Source organism: Saimiri boliviensis, chromosome 19 (genome assembly GCF_048565385.1).
Source record: "Saimiri boliviensis isolate mSaiBol1 chromosome 19, mSaiBol1.pri, whole genome shotgun sequence".
Classification (NCBI taxonomy): domain Eukaryota; kingdom Metazoa; phylum Chordata; class Mammalia; order Primates; family Cebidae; genus Saimiri; species Saimiri boliviensis.
In genome coordinates this window covers 8,132,762-8,148,994 of record NC_133467.1, presented here as the reverse complement: position 1 = coordinate 8,148,994, position 16,233 = coordinate 8,132,762, and the positions used below count along the sequence as shown (strand labels likewise).

Genomic DNA, 16,233 nt, shown 5'->3' with positions numbered 1-16,233 from the left:
TTACCAAAAATGTTTACTTTTCTGGTGCATTTAAAAGTGAGTGGCTGACAACAGTATACTTTACCCCTACAAACTTCAGCATATCATTAACTAGAGTTTAATATTTATGGATGATAAATGGACAGTGCAGGTAATATGTGCAGTGAGATAAGGAGAGATTATTGATTCATTAATTTATTCACTTTCCAAGTAACTATTGAGCCCTCACCGGGTGGTAGACACCTTTAGGCTCTGCCTATTTCAGCAGGGAACAAAATGAACAAGAACCCCTACCCTCATGGAGCTTACATTCTACGTAGCAAGACAGATGAAAAGCAAGGTAAATAAGTAAAAGATACTCCTGCTAGATGATGATAATGACAAGTGCTAACTAAACTAGGGACAGAGAATGGGGCAGTGTGTATACGTGTGTGAAGGAGTCACCAAGGCAGTTCCAAAAATGTGGCTAAGGAAGGCATCTCTGAGGGTATCTGAGGACAGAAGGCACTCCAAGTAGAAAGGCTCTGAAGCAGTTCGCTTGGCAAGATGAGTAACAGCAAGCAGGAGAGTGTGGCTGGAGCACAAAGAAAGAGTGGTGGGGACACTGGGGGAGAGATGGTCGGAGGGGTGGAAGTGATTTGACCAGGGTCTCATTCAGTCTCTAAGCATGCAGAATGTATTAGGTGTGCGTTTGCATGTATTGACAGGGTTGTCATTTCTGCTTTGTGCTTGGATCGTCTCCTCGTCAGAGCCACATGCTGCTCCTTCTTCACAGGATCGAGATACAGTATACGGAAACATGATTCTAACTAAAAATGACCCTTTAAAAAATGACTTTATTTATTATCCCGCACAGGTCAAGTAAATACGGACAGGGCCGAAAATATTTTGTAATTCTCTTGAAACGTGTGAATAATAATTGAATCAATATGATGATTAGGTGCTGTTCGTTTCTACCTAGAAAAAAAAAAAGAGTAAATGAACTCCAGGGATCAGAATTCAAAATAACGTTTTATTGAAAGCAAATGACGTAAATATTAGAATATATGAGAGAAACCATAGCATATTTGAAGAACTTTTTACTAATAGGATAGGTTCTCAAATTTGAGATTATTTTGCTCTGTGCATCTTTTTTTTATAATAATCATTTTAAAGCAGGGGTCCTCAACCCCTGGTTCCAGCCTACAGCAAGTTAGGAGATCGGCTGCACAGCAGGAGGTGAGTGGTGGGCGAAGGAGCAGAGCTTCCTCTGTATTTACAATGGCTCACCCTACTTGATCTGCACGTGTGAAGGATCTAGGTTGCATACTCCTTATGAGAATCTAATGCCAGATGGAAGGTCTAGTTGCAGGAAAACAAGCTCAGGGCTTCCACTGGTTCTACGTTACGGTGAGTTGTATGATTATTTCATTATATGTTACAATGTAATAATAATGTAAATAAAGTGCATAGTAAATGTAATGCGCTTGAATCACGAAACCCCTCGCCCCCAACCCGCCACCCTGGTCCGGGTTAAAATTGTCTTCCACAAAACCAGTCCCCGATGCCGAAAGGGTTGGGGACTGCTATTTGAAAGGGCTTCCTTATTGTCAGGCACTATGCTTGTTGCTTTAAGCTTTATTATTTCAAAATGACTCTGGAAAGTTTTCAAGATAATTAGTGGATTGGATCCTTTAAAAATCATTTTAAAGGCTGAAATGGCTTTTAGTTTTTATAGTTTGTTCCCTCCATTTCTCCCCATTCTCCTCTAACTGAAAATATCCCATTGTAAACATCTAAAATTGCTTTCCACTGGGGAATTCCAAGATGACATTGCTGCTTTTCACAAGAATACATAAGGGACACAGCCTACTTCTTCCTAAACAAAGGTGGAGTTCTAATTAGTTCTAATCTAGGTATGAGGGTGCTGGGGAGAGCCTGGAAGAGGTGGTCACTCTTCTTTCTAAGTGCCCTGATACTACTGGCAGGGCGGAAGCCTGTGATGCAGAGATGCTTTCTGCAGTGTGTGGGAAGACGTTTACAGTAGTTGTTTAATGCTTCACAGGAAGTACATGTTTTTATCTGAATGACATGTTCTAGGTAAAAGGTGTAGAGAGATTGTTAACGTCTAGCTTATCATGCATAGCATGTCTGAACATAGTGCACCAAATGAAAGGGTTTTAAATTTCCTCCTGGTTGTGGGTGACCCACTTGGGCAATGTGGAAGTGAGGATCCTAATCCGTGTGACAAGAACCTTGCAGCACAGCCTGTAACATTCAAAGCGGCAGAAAAACCCTGTGCTTTCTCTTCTGTTATCCTGCCTTTGTTTAAAGAGTCTTGTGAGTCCATCCAGGATCATGAATGTCTTAGCCAAGGAATGTTGGTAGATGCAGAAAGCACGTGCTAATGGAGAAGACAAGTTTGACTATGGAATGTAGCATGGGTGATTTCCTTTTATTCGTGGAGCTGTCAGAACAAACAGGCGTTGGATATATTCAAGCACTGGAGATACACACACACACACACACACACACAGACACACACACATATATACACACAATTTTTTTGTTTGTTTATTTTTGAAACACAGTTTTCGTTCTTGTGGCCAAGGCTGGAGTGCAGCGGCGTTTTCCTGGCTCATTGCAACCTCCACCTCCCATGTTCAAGTGATTCTTCTGCCCCAGTCTCCCTAGTAGCTGGGATTACAGGTGTGTGCCACCATGCCTGGCTAATTTTTGTATTTTTAGTAGAGATGGGATTTCATCATGGTGGTCAGGCTGGTCTTGAACTCCTGACCTCAGGTGATCCCCCTGCCTTGGCCTCCCAGCCTGCTGGGATTACAGGTGTGAGCCACCACACCTGGCCAAGCTTTGGATATGTAATTTACAAATTGCCTAGAGACCTGCCAGCTGGGAAGCCACTGTCTTCTTGAACACCTTCTGTCATGAGGTGGCCCAATTAAAGAGGCCTTGAATCTTTCCATTTATGAAAAAACTCTACATGGAGTTGTAATATGGTTCATGTTATTTCCATCCAATCATGATGGCTTTACCTTCTGGAGATAAAAATATTAAATCTAGTATCATTGTAAGGGCAGTTTTTATATATTTCTTGGAAAAAAAAACAGACCATACTTTACCCATCTTGTTTCCTTCTAAATATCCACAGTAACCTTATTCAATATAAAATGTTTTCCAAGCCCTCTTTGCTATACTCCGGTTAACATTTTGAAGTGGGAAATAGACTTAATGTTCTGGGGTGTGAGCTGAGCAGTGCTTCCATTGATAGAATGGACAGCAACTGCAATCCTGTTTGGTAGCCAACCACCCTTTGACATTACATTCATCTGGGCACGCATTACGTCATTTGTCCTGGGATTCTCAATTATTTTATTAACTTTGAATATATGTATATGCTTCTTTGATGAATGAAGATTCATAGAATTCTATATAGAGGAACTGCTGTCTGGGTCAACCATCCCATGATTTGCCTCCAATAATAATCAGCTATTTGACAAGAAACGGTTGTCTAGTGTGCTCCTTCTGACAAGCACACACGAACAGTAATTTCACAAATAGGTATTATCTGTTGTGTGCCAAATACTATACGATGAACTAGTAATAGGAACCTATATAAGACAGAGCTTACAGTTTAGTGAAAGAGAAATTTTTGTAGGGATGATTTCAGTACCGTTTGCTTACTCATAAAATTCAGCACTGAGAATCAATCACCTATGAACTTATTTTAACCTGTTAGAAACCTGCTTCTACTTTTTTTTTCCATTCCTGGAAACGCAAGAGGGTAAATCTAATAACCTATAGCATTTTACATTGATTCTAAACATTTCCTTTTTACATTTCAAGAGGTATATCATAGTTCTGTTCTACTTGAAGTTATTGAACAAGTTAGTTCTATCTATGTTCTTGTTATATCAGTTGATACAATAAAAATAACATGGCTATAGTTGTATAGCAACTTTCAAAGCATTTTCTCATTTGGTTCTCATGACAATCTACAGTTACATTTTTCATAGTTAATGCCAGGGATAATACTGAAAAGGCCTTTCTGTACAACAGATTTACAGTCTCTGGAAAGACAACTCTTAGTATTTTAAGTAGATATTAGTCATTTTCTTTTCTTTTAGACCAAAATTTTCTCTCTGGCAGGATACAGGCCTTTAATATATTTAATAGGCTCAAATAGTGTTGAAATAAATAAAACCCAGAGGCTCCGGATCTTGTTAGTAGATGTTTCCCGAGCTAACCACAGTTGGCTAGACCCTAGGTCCTACTGACTGCCATGAATGGGTGTTTTATTTCCAGCTTACTGCAGCCTGCACCTGTCCCAAATACACATGTGTAAACTTCCACCCAGGTTGTCTCTAACCTCTGGTCCATTACAGCTTCTGCTTTTGTGGCCTGAGGCAGCTCCTAAGCAATAGACACAACATCCCAGTAGCTTTTATGTCTCAGGCACTTTGTATGTTTTATAAATAGTAATTGTGAACGACTTTATTTTACTGAGGGAGGAAAACAACCAGGCAGGGATAATTCTTATGTTTGCTAAAATGGCTAAGTAGACTTATTTTTTTAAAAAAAAGTTGGTTTACTGATATGCACCAGTAGTTTAGGGTCTTCGTGGAGCTGCGTTACTTTTATTTTGAAGGTTTTGTTTTTTAAGGTTAAAAATAATCTGGCACTCAAAATTTATTTCGGGCCAGGCGCGGTGGCTCAAGCCTGTAATGCCAGCACTTTGGGAGGCCGAGGCAGGTGGATCACGAGGTCAAGAGATCGAGACCATCCTGGTCAACATGGTGAAACCCCGTCTCTACTAAAAATACAAAAAATTAGCTGGGCATGGTGGCGCTTGCCTGTAATCCCAGCTACTCAGGAGGCTGAGGCAGGAGAATTGCCTGAACCCAGGAGGCGGAGGTTGTGATGAGCCGAGATCGCGCCATTGCACTCCAGCCTGGGTAACAAGAGCGAAACTCCGTCTCAGAAAGAAAAAAAAAAAATTATTTTGAGTTTGTTTCTATTGTATAAAACACACATCTACTTTATGATCTAATCTGATTAATATATCTTTTTTTAGGTCACTGAAATGATTCTAGAAATGTCTCTTGAAGTTTGGTAAGTGCATTTATTTAATTGGATGACAAATACTGTGAGTGATGCACTAATTTATTTGAACTGTTAAAGGATATACTTTATATATATACAATTCTGACAGCTTTGAACATATAAAAGTGCATTACATTTACCTTGTTTTTTGTTAGTTATCTGTTGATAGCTACAGAATTTTTACAAACATATTCTTACATTCATTATTCTTTTATTTTAATATGCTTTGCTTATTTTTCCAATAGTTTGCTGGTCATATAATAATGTCCGAAAAAGTGCTTTTCGGAAGAGTCCTCTCTCTAGTCATATATCTATCCCCATAGAAATGAATGGAGTTTTTTAAGTGCATCTTCTATTGTTGATTGAGGCAGCTATTCAAAAACATAGAAGTGAACATAAACAGGAAACTATAATCCTATTTATAGAGGGAAAACTGAAAATTGAGACTGATTTTGTTCACAGTAACCCAGCAGGACCACTACTAATTAAGTTCCATGAATCATGCTGCTCTTTCAAAGTGGCCTCCAAAAATGAATATTAAGAAATCATGTACTTATTTTCAAGTGGTGAATTTTAGGGGAGGCAGGTCTGCTTTGATCTAAGTGATCTCTGATGTAATAATGAGTTCCCTTAACCTTTCTGCATCTCTTTGAACTTCCCTGTTGAACTTGATTTGACCAAAGTTACTAATACATATTTTACACAAATGCCACAAAAATTAACTTAACATTTTCACATCTGGTGATTTGCCAAATGTATGATAATGGGTACATTGGGTTTAGGAATTTATTCGTCCTGTTTTGATCCCTGGAACATGTTGATTTGACTTAGTAAATGATTGGCATTTATTTCCACAGCCTATTAATATATGTCAGCAAATATCAAAGGATAGTCCAAGTTATTGTGCTGTATATTTTGTATTAAGTTCATTCTTGCTTAAAAGTGGTATATTTTGGCATAAGATTAGAAACATTTTTTATTTGACTGACTATGGAAGTAATACTTTTGTTTAATGGGAAATAGTCTTCACTGCAGTAATTAGAACCATATTTTTATAATATTAAAAACTTCTCTTTCTATATGTTAATTTATGTCAGCTCTGTAATAGAAATTGTTTTCAAGGAAAAATTCAATTTATTCAAAGAAAAATTTTCCACATAATACCTTCTGTTAAAAAATGAGAAAATCAAGAAAGAATTAATTAGAAAGTTAAATATAATGCATAAAAGAAGTAAATTAACCATAATTCCATTACTGCATTTATAAAATTACTCAGAATTTTTTGAATTTTCATCTAGATTTTAAAAGCTGATATCTTTAAAACATCTAGGTCATTATACTGTTCAAAATTATTTTTAAATCAGGATCATTTTTTAAAAATTATATATAACAGCACAGTATATTCCAAAGAACATGGCTTCCAGAACAATAAGACCTAGATTTAAATCTACTACTTGTTAATTATGTTAATCATTGATAGATTTCTAGTCACTTTTTTACTCACTGATGAAATAAGAAAAGAATACTTTCTAAGCATATCTGCTGTGATTAAATGAGATATTCTTTCTAAAGAGTATATATATAATAGGATACTTTCACACATGCATACCACATGCTAATAATGGTACTGCTTTTAATAGTTTACAAAACATTGGAAATTATTTCAGTGTTTATGGATAAATAGATTATAGTATACTAATATAATGAAAATACTACACAATGGTAAAAATGTTTGAATTACTTCTATTAATATAAGCACAGATGATTCTCAAAAAACAAAGTGCTCATTGGAAAAAATAATTTGCACTGATAGCGTTTATAACAAAACTGGAAACCTGCAAAATGACTTTGTTATTTAGGGACATAAGTATACATTGTAAAATTATAAACAAATATATTAGAATGATAAAGATTAAATTTAAATAGTGGTTACCTTTAAGAAGCAGAAAAGGAAATAAAATTGAGTGGGTTTCATATAAGAAACTATACAGGCAAAATTTTAATTTCTTATAGTGGTTAGCAGATACCTAACCTTATATGTTATTATAAAGAATAGTAACAGAAAAAGACTGGACTTAAAAAATGTTAACTCACTATCTTACTGTATTCCCCCTTGTTACATAATTTCTAAAATCAGATTTAGTAATTTTATAACCCAATACTTTTATATACAGTTCAACAACCATTTCTTTAAATTATCTTTAAAAATTTTTGGTTACTTTCCTTAAAGTAGCTATCCAGAAATAGAATTATTAGGTCAAAAGGAATGCATATTCCAATTATTATTCAATATGCCATATTGCTAATAGGCCTAATTTGAATATTACTTTTTAACAAACTTATATTCCCAAAATGTATGTATGAGAATGTTAGTGTTATTTTAGCTTTCTAGCACTAAAAAATAAGTATTTAAAATATTTTAATAACAGTATCATTTAAATTCACTAGTGAAATTACGTTTTTTTGTTATTTATTGTACTTTCTCTTTTGTGAGGTAGCTATATTTGTCCTTTGGGAAGTTCTAATTATTATTTGTAAGAGTCAGATATGATCATAAAGAAAATAGCTCAGAGGCTTAGCAGTCTCATTCTATATTTTACAAGGAAGAAATATATTGAACTAACATAAATGAGATTTAAAATTGATTTACAATTAAGGTAAGGATTTTTATGAATGGTAAAGAGACAAATACTTTGTTGGTGATAAATCTTGACTTCTGTATTTTGAATTTATTCGTATTCCAAAATAGACTGATCTATATTTTAAAGTATTTTTAAATTCAGTAGTTGGTATTTAGACTTCAGTACTAAGATATGTCTTGTTGCGTGGTGAAAGTACATCACATGGGTGCTATGTGTTCCTAACCTCTCAGAGCATCAGTTTTCTAATTGATAAATCTGCAATATATAATAATAGATTGTATAATAATGTGTAGTGATTACTCCCATTGTTCTTGCGATGATTCATATGTAATACGTAATGTGGTTTCTGGCATAGTGTAGAGAAATTGCTGTTGCCTTTATTAACAAGGAAAAGTACATATAATTTAAGGATTCTAAAGTCCTCTAGTTGTAAACTCATTTGGTGATCTCAAGTTCTGCAGTTAGAAGTTCCTTTCTTTGTCAGAGGGGGGCATCCATCAGACAAGGCAAGTATGTTCCTCAGAATGCAGGCTCTTTGGGATGTTAGCAAGTATGATGGTGGAAGAGTGAAGGGTGGAAGGATGTGGGAAGGAATTCTTGGTCAAGTGGGTTTGGGAGATCCTGTGCCAAACAAACATAAACGGGATTCTTTACTGAAGCACTTCCCAGTCTTTTTCTATAATATTCGACTTATCAGGGGCTGTTTGTTTGCTTGTTTATTTTATCTAAAAAATTGAAAACTCCTTTTTCTCTGAAAACATGCTGTGGAAAATGCTGCTTTAAGACAGGCATGAGTTTATACTCTTATTTTAGGTCCCTTCTTAGGAAATGGCTTGAGGGAAGCAGTCAGCATACATCAGTGTAGCTCAGAGGGACTTGGGGAGCTGGCTGGATGGAAAACCAGGCTACTGGGAGCACTCACTCATGACTTTATCTGTTTGGTATTACAGCTCATGCCCAGACCTACGATTTAGTATGGCTCTGTGTGATCAGGAGAAGACTTTCAGACAACAGAGGAAAGAACACATAAGAGAAAGCATGAAGAAACTGTTGGGTCCAAAGAATAGTGAAGGATTGCATTCTGCACGTGATGTGAGTTGGAAACTTTTCACATGTTATACTTTGATAATAATTTAGCTTGGACAATTTCTCCAAGAATTTTACCCAAATAAGGCAATTTTGAGATTGAGCATTATTCCTTTAGTCTTTTAAGGTAAGGTAATGATTTGTAAATGAAAACTCTTTGAGGAAGATAATCGCAAATGATGCCCTATTTGGTAATATTTATCAGCTATAGTTTTTATTTTTATGTTTTAGAGCAGTGTTAAGTTCACAACGAAACTGAGCAGCAAGCACAGAGAGTTCCAATATACTCCTCTCCCTGCACAACCTCCCAAGTTTATTCAGCTTCTTCAGAGAAACAGAACCAAAAGATATACACAGTAGATAGGAGATCTATTATGAAGCTTGGCTCACATGGTTGTGGAGGCCAGGTAGTTCCACAATGTGTCATCTGCAAGCTGAAGAACCAGGAAAGCCAGTGGTGCAATTTAGTCTGAGACTAAGGTGCAGCAGTGGAGTAACTCCCAGGCAGACTGGGCAGTCGGAGCAAGAGGTGGACATCTTGGAGTCTGAAGGTAGGAGAACTAGGAACAACAGTGTCTAAAGGCAGGAGAAAAGGGAGGTCTCAGCTCCAGGACAGAGAGAGACTTGCCCGCCTTCCACCTTTTGTTCCCCTCCAGCCCTTCAAGGATGGAATGACGTGCACCCACTGGCGAGGGTGGGTCTTTACTCAGTGTGCTGATTCACATATTAATCTCTTTGGAGAACACCCTCATGAGCACCCCCAGGAAGAATGCTTTTCTAGCGATTCGAGTATCCTTTAGTCTGGTCAGGCTGATAAATAAAATTAACGATTATACTGCGTAACTCTCAACATCTCACACCAGAGTGGTACATTTGTTACAATCAATGAACCCACACTGACACATCATTATCACACCCAAGACCACAGTTTACCTTAGGGCTCACTGTTGGTGGTGTGCATTCTGTGGGGTTTGGACAAATGTGTAATGACACGCATCTACCATCGTAGTATCATACACAGTAGTTCACTGTCCTCGACATCCTCTGTGCTCCACCTATTCATCTCTCCTCCCCACCCTTGGCCCGCTGATACTTTTACTTTTACTGTCTCCATTGCTTTGCCTTTTGTCAGTTTGCCTAACGTCATATAGTTGGAACCATACAGTATGTAGCCTTTCCAGATAGGCTTCTTTCACTTAGTAATATGAATTTAAGTTTCCTCCATGTCTTTTCATGGCTTGGATAGTGAATTTTATTTTAATACTAAATATTCCATTGTGTAGATGTACCACATTTTATTTACTTATTTATATATATGTATTTTTCAAAGGCATAGTTCTATATGCCTAAAATGGTGTTTATTTTATCAATAGGAAAAGTTTAGTCTCAGTAATAAAAGGATTAAACTTACTTAATTTAAATGTAGGCTAAAATTAAACTGGAAATTACCATTCTAGAACAAGAAGAAAATGCCGTAAATCTTGTTAATAATAATGCAATTAACAAATGTAGGCAAACATGGTGGGAGAAAAAAGAAAATGTTCCAAATTCTTTATATTTTGTAGTAGAGTTAAATGATATCAAAAATTGACCAAATTATTATTGTACTTTCAATATTTATTTATAATATATGTGTATTTCAATATTTCTCCATAATTAGGATTATAAGTCATTTCTTCATCTTAATGTTTTCTATCATCCTCCATATTATATATATCTCCATAATTAGGATTATAGAAATCATTAAGATGAAGAAATGATTTATAATCCTAATTATGGAGAAATATTAGAATACACATATATTAGAAACAAATATTGAAACTATTATCCTTCAATTGTACTTTTCTTTTTCTTTCCTTAAATTCCAGTAAAATTTAACATGATTTGTACTCCATCATATATCTTATAATCTACTTTTGGCTACCTATCCATTCATTCATTTCTTCTACGTATCTATCATTCACCTATCTAATCTACTTATCTGCCCCTCTCTCTCTCTCTCTCTCTCTCTCTCTCTCTCTCTCTCTCCATCTTTCTATCTGAAACCTACAAAGATTAATTGCTGCAGTGACGCTCATCAAATGATAATGAAGTTTCTGGTTAGTGGCATATCAGGTAAATTTTTTACTTATTTTTTTATTTGAGCTTTTCTGTTAATTGAATACATCAAGTGAATATACTTTATTTTCATAAAAATAATATTTTAATTAAATACATCAGTAAACATATATGCATAGTGTTGTACACTCTTGAATTATTTCTTGTAGGAATTAATTTCATTAAATTTTTCCTAAAATAATTTCATAAATAATTTCTTGAATTCTTATAGGAATTCAAGATTATTGCACATTAAAGGCAGAATGCAGCTGGAAATAAGACATACATTCTGAGTAAGGGAGTGAAATGACCACTCCTGTCCCACATGTGGTTGAAGATTTCCAAATATGTTTTAGGCGTGCCTAGGGTTCAGAAGCCAGCCTACTAATGCTAGAGTGGCTTGCGTTGTAATGGGAGCAGACTCTAAGTTAAGATGCTGTTTAAGGGGAATTTTCGCATAAAGGAAACTAAGGAGAGAAGTGAAACCTTCATTTAAGTTTGTGTTTTAGAGAGAGACTTCTCTTCAATCCTGCATCTACTGTTTTGTTTTGTTTTGATTTGTTTTGTTTTGTTTTAGAGAAAGGGTCTTGCTTTGTTGCCCAGGTGGGAGTGCGGTGGTGCAGTCATAGCCCACTGCAGCATCAAAGTCCTAGCCTCCTAAGTAGCCAGGACTATGGGTGATGCTGCTACACCCAGATAGTTTTGTGTGTGTGTGTGTGTGTGTATATATATATATATATATATATATATATATATATATATATATATAGTTTGTTTGTTTGTTTGTTTTGTTTTGTTTTTCCTAGAGGTGAGGTCTTGCTATATTGCCCAGATTGGTCTCAAACTCTTGGGCTCAAGCCGTTCTCCCACCCTGCCTGCCAAAGTGCTGAGATGACAAGCACATGCCACCACGCCTGGCCAAATCCCGTATCTTGCTTGTCACTGTAATAGATCCCTCTTAGAATGTGTGGTTATCTTGTCAGGCTAATTAGTTCTTGAAAAAGAATGTGTGGTTATCTTGTCAGGCTAATTAGTTCTTGAAAAAACTGCTTTCTCTATACATTATTCAGAAATGTCTAGCTTCTCTGAAGCTTTTAGTGTGTGCGTATTTCTTTTAATTTAGATAACTTTTCAGTAGCAATTCTACAACGTTTTTCTTTTTGTCTCCGTCCTTATTTAGTATTGGTATACCCTCAAGACAGAAAAACTATACTACAAATTCATTTCATTTCTAATACTGGTTATTTATTGAGGTACTGTGCTAGGTGCTAGAAAAGAATAAAGCTGAGATGGGTAGCCCTGAGGACTTACTTTCCTTAGTGATTTTTAAAGCCTTGTTTGGAAGAATGATATTTAAGCAGACAAAACCAAGGACGTGATGTGTTAAGTTCTTAATAAAGAGGTGTGAACTGAGGGACAGGATAATTGCAAGAGGGTGACTCACTCTCTCTGCAGTAGAGATGATAGAAATGTGTTTCAGAGTTGAAGACTGTTGGCCATGCCTTGAGGTGTGAGCTTGCTAGAAGAACAATTAGGAAATTCATATTTCTTTTAAGTCAAGATTGTCAACTTTATTTGGGAAATCGTGCCTTGCAATCTCAGAGGTTCCCGGCCTAAGCGCTTTCCACTTATTTGCAACAATTATTTTTTTTACTGCTATCAGCCGGATACTTCCTGTTCTCCTCGAGACAGATAGTCCTGTCTCTTAATTGAAGAGAAATGAAAAGGAGATGACAAATGCTTCATTTCTTGCTATGGAATTGACATACTCCATAACCAATGCCTGTCCTGTAACTTCCCTCCCAGTTCAATGGAGAAACGATTCCCCTTTCCTTCTAAATGCAGACGCCCATCAGATCTGGATCCTAAGCTCCTCTTGAGAACCCCAATGTCACTACGATTCAGATTTTCCCAGGTCACTCTCAACCCATATTGTCAGCATCCACCTCTGTGTGGATATTTCCTATAAAAATTGAAACATGTTCTAAACTCCAATATAAAAAGAAAACAAGAACAAAAACCATTTCTTGGATTCTGTATTCTCTCCTCCCTTCTGCTCTGTTTCCTCCCCTTACCTTCACAAACATCTCCAGAATTTCCTGTACAAGCTCATTCTCTGCCTCCTTTGATCAGGAGTGTTAATAAACACACGGGATCTTGTTCTCGCCCTATCTTACCTAACCTTGCAGCGGCAAATGACACGCCTCCTTGCGCCTTGAAACATTGTCTGCCCTTCGCGTACGACATTTTCGTGGCCTTCATCATGCCTTTTTGGTGTTGTGTACCAGCTGTTCTTCATCTGAGCATTCCTTAAATATAGCCGTTCCTCAAGTCATAGTTCTAAGTCCTCTTTATCCTCACTCCATTTTTTTTTTTTTTTTCGAGATAGGGTTTCACTTTGTCACCCAGGATGGAGTGCAGTGGCACCATCTTGGCTCATTGCAGCCTCAACTTCCCAGGTTTAAGTGATCCTCCTGCCTCAACCTCCCAAAGTGCTGGGATTACAGGTGCATCCTACCATGCTGTGTGAGACATACATTTTTCCAGCCAATTGGGATTTAAATCTAGGATTCTCAGCAGGGTGTGGTGGCTCTCACCTGTAATCTCAGCATTTTGGGAGGCCGAAGCAGGAGGATCAAGACCAGCCTGGCCAACATGGCGAAAACCCATCTCTACAAAAAATACAAAAAAATTAGGCATGGTGGTACACACCTGTGGTCCCAGCTATGTGGAAGGCTGAGGCAGGAGGATCGCTTAAACCTGTGAAGTAGAGGCTGCAGTGAGCCAAATTAGCATCACTGTGCTCCAGCCTGGGCGACAAAGTGAGACCTTGTCTCAAACAACAACAATGACGAAAAAGCAATTTCAAATCAAAACCACATTGAGATACCATCTCCCGCCAGTTAGAATGGCGATCATTAAAAAATCTGGAGACAACAGATGCTGGAGAGGATGTGGAGAAATAGGAACACTTTTACACTGTTTGTGGGACTGTAAATTAGTTCAACCATTGTGGAAGACAGTGTGGTGATTCCTCAGTGACCTAAAATTAGAAATCCCATTTGACCCAGCAATCCCATTACTGGGTATATATCCAAAGGATTATAAATCCTTCTACTACAAGGACACGTGCACACGAATGTTCACTGCAGCACTGTTTACAATAGCAAAGACCTGGAACCAACCTAAATGCCCAACGATGATAGACTGGATAGGGAAAATGTGGTACATATACACCATGGAATATTATGCAGCCATCAAAAAGGATGAGTTCGTGTCCTTTGTAGGGACATGGATGAACCTGGAAACCATCATTCTCAGCAAACTGACAGAAGAGCAGAAAATCAAACACCGCATGTTCTCACTCATAGGTGGGTGTTGAACAATGAGAACACATGGACACAGGGAGGGGAGCATCACACACTGGGGTCTGTTGGGGGGAAATGGGGGAGGGACGGCGGGGTGGGGAGGTGGGAAGAGATAGCATGGGAAGAAATGACAGATACAGGCGAGGGGAAGGAAGGCAGCAAACCACACTGCCACGTGTGTACCTATGCAACAATCTTGCATGTTCTTCACATGTACCCCAAAACCTAAAATGCAATAAAAAGAAAAAAAAAAAAGCAATTTCTCTCTGGCTTATGATGTCACCCAACATCTGTGTGCTAAGGACTTTCACATTTAGATCAACAACTTAGAACCTCTCTTCTGAGCTTCAGATCTAAATATCTACACTCACTTGACTTCTTTACATATATTGCTCCCAGCATCTCAAACTCTGCCTGTCTAAAGCCGAGCCCCAAGTCGTGTCTCTCTCTCTGCCTTGTATAGAGAGGACTTGCATGTGTTCGTGTATGGAGAGGACTTGTCTCCCTCTTCCCACTTTCTGTTTGCAATGAATTCAGAGTGAACGTTTCAAAACAGAAATCTAATTCCACCCACGCCAAGCTTAAAATCCTTCCACTGCTCTTCGACCCTTAGCTGCACAGATCCTTTCTAGCTTCATATTTACCAGTTTATCCTGAATTCCCACATTCCCTCCCAGTAAGTACTTCTTAGTTCTGTCTCTAAAGAACCTTTTCCCAGCTGGAAGTCTCCAGGATGGTGCTGCTTCTCACTCCAATAGGCTTCGCCTCTGCAACCCCACTCTCCACTTCACCCGCTTTGTAGCTGACACTCTCCCATTCTTTAATCAGCACATAGGTAATTTCTTCTGAGACTCCCCCACATCATCTCCTCCCTCCTTTCCCCTCAGTCTAAGTTACTTCTCTCAGTTATGCTCTCTTAGGGCAGATATGCACATTCTTTCCTCAGCATTTAGCATGGTTGGTACTTTAAAAGTTTCTTGTAAAAATATTTATTTGGTGACTGTTTTCTCCATTAGAATTTAAGTTTTATGAGGACCAGGACAATATCTGTGTTATTCATCTCTGTATTCCAAACACCTAGCATAGCTCCTAGTATGGTCGATCCTTGGTGAATATTTTGTTGTGTGCGTCAGGGCACAAATGTAGGCATTGCATGCATGGAGGAAATTTGCGAAAGGGAGAGACATCACAGTTCTGAAACAGGAGCACCAGTATCAGGTTGCCGAGGAGATACCGGTTAAGGAGAAGATTTTGATGAGATCTTGGCTTAGACTCTTGCGTTAGAAATTTACGTAGGACACATTGGTTGGCATTTTTTCTTAGGTTCTTCTTTTCAAAAATAAGTTTCTGCTGCCACCTCTAGTCACTCCTCCTTTTGTGGAAAGGATTAGTAAGTCTTCCTGGGAAAATATGACTTCGCTTAATATTCATACGAATGACAGTATAATAACTTTCTGCAACAGATGGGCAATGAGGTAATTAATTATGCTTTTTCTCTGGGCTGTCCTTCAAAAAATATGAAATTCATGTGTTTGGAAGTCATTTCTAGAATGAAAACTTCTGCTGTTGCTTTTTTCGGTTCTAGTCTGCGCTGTTTTCTCTTGGCAGAAATAATCAGCTTAGAAGTTATCAGCGCCACCCGTTCCCATAACAGAAGTCACATTTTTCTATTTTTACGTTACTTCTTGGATCTCTGAACTTTCCACCTCCTTTGCCTCCTGTCAAGGTCTTCACTTTCTGTTCAGTACTGGCCAGTTGGCCTCTTTGAGGTACGGAAGAGTGGGCTGTTGTGGCAGTTTGTGCAGTGAGCAAGAACAGCATTCAGGTTAGAACTCAATGTTGAAAGAAATAGTTAATGGATTTGGGCACTATATATTTGGGCACATTGTTTTACCTTTGTGCTTCACTTGCAAGATGATGATAATGTCTCCTGTTGGGGTAAGGAGATGAGCATTAATGCT

General features: G+C 37.6%; 1 protein-coding gene across 3 annotated transcripts in view; it reads left to right on the top strand.

Moving 5' to 3' along the window:
- Positions 1-16,233, top strand: part of PLA2G4A (phospholipase A2 group IVA) — a 147,296-nt gene that overhangs the window by 69,591 nt on the left and 61,472 nt on the right. For all 3 annotated transcript variants that reach the window (XM_039460258.2, XM_074389828.1, XM_074389827.1), the window contains 2 exons: positions 5,051-5,088; positions 8,672-8,813. In XM_039460258.2, coding sequence (XP_039316192.1) covers positions 5,051-5,088; positions 8,672-8,813 — 180 coding nt within the window. The remainder of the gene's footprint in view (positions 1-5,050; positions 5,089-8,671; positions 8,814-16,233) is intronic.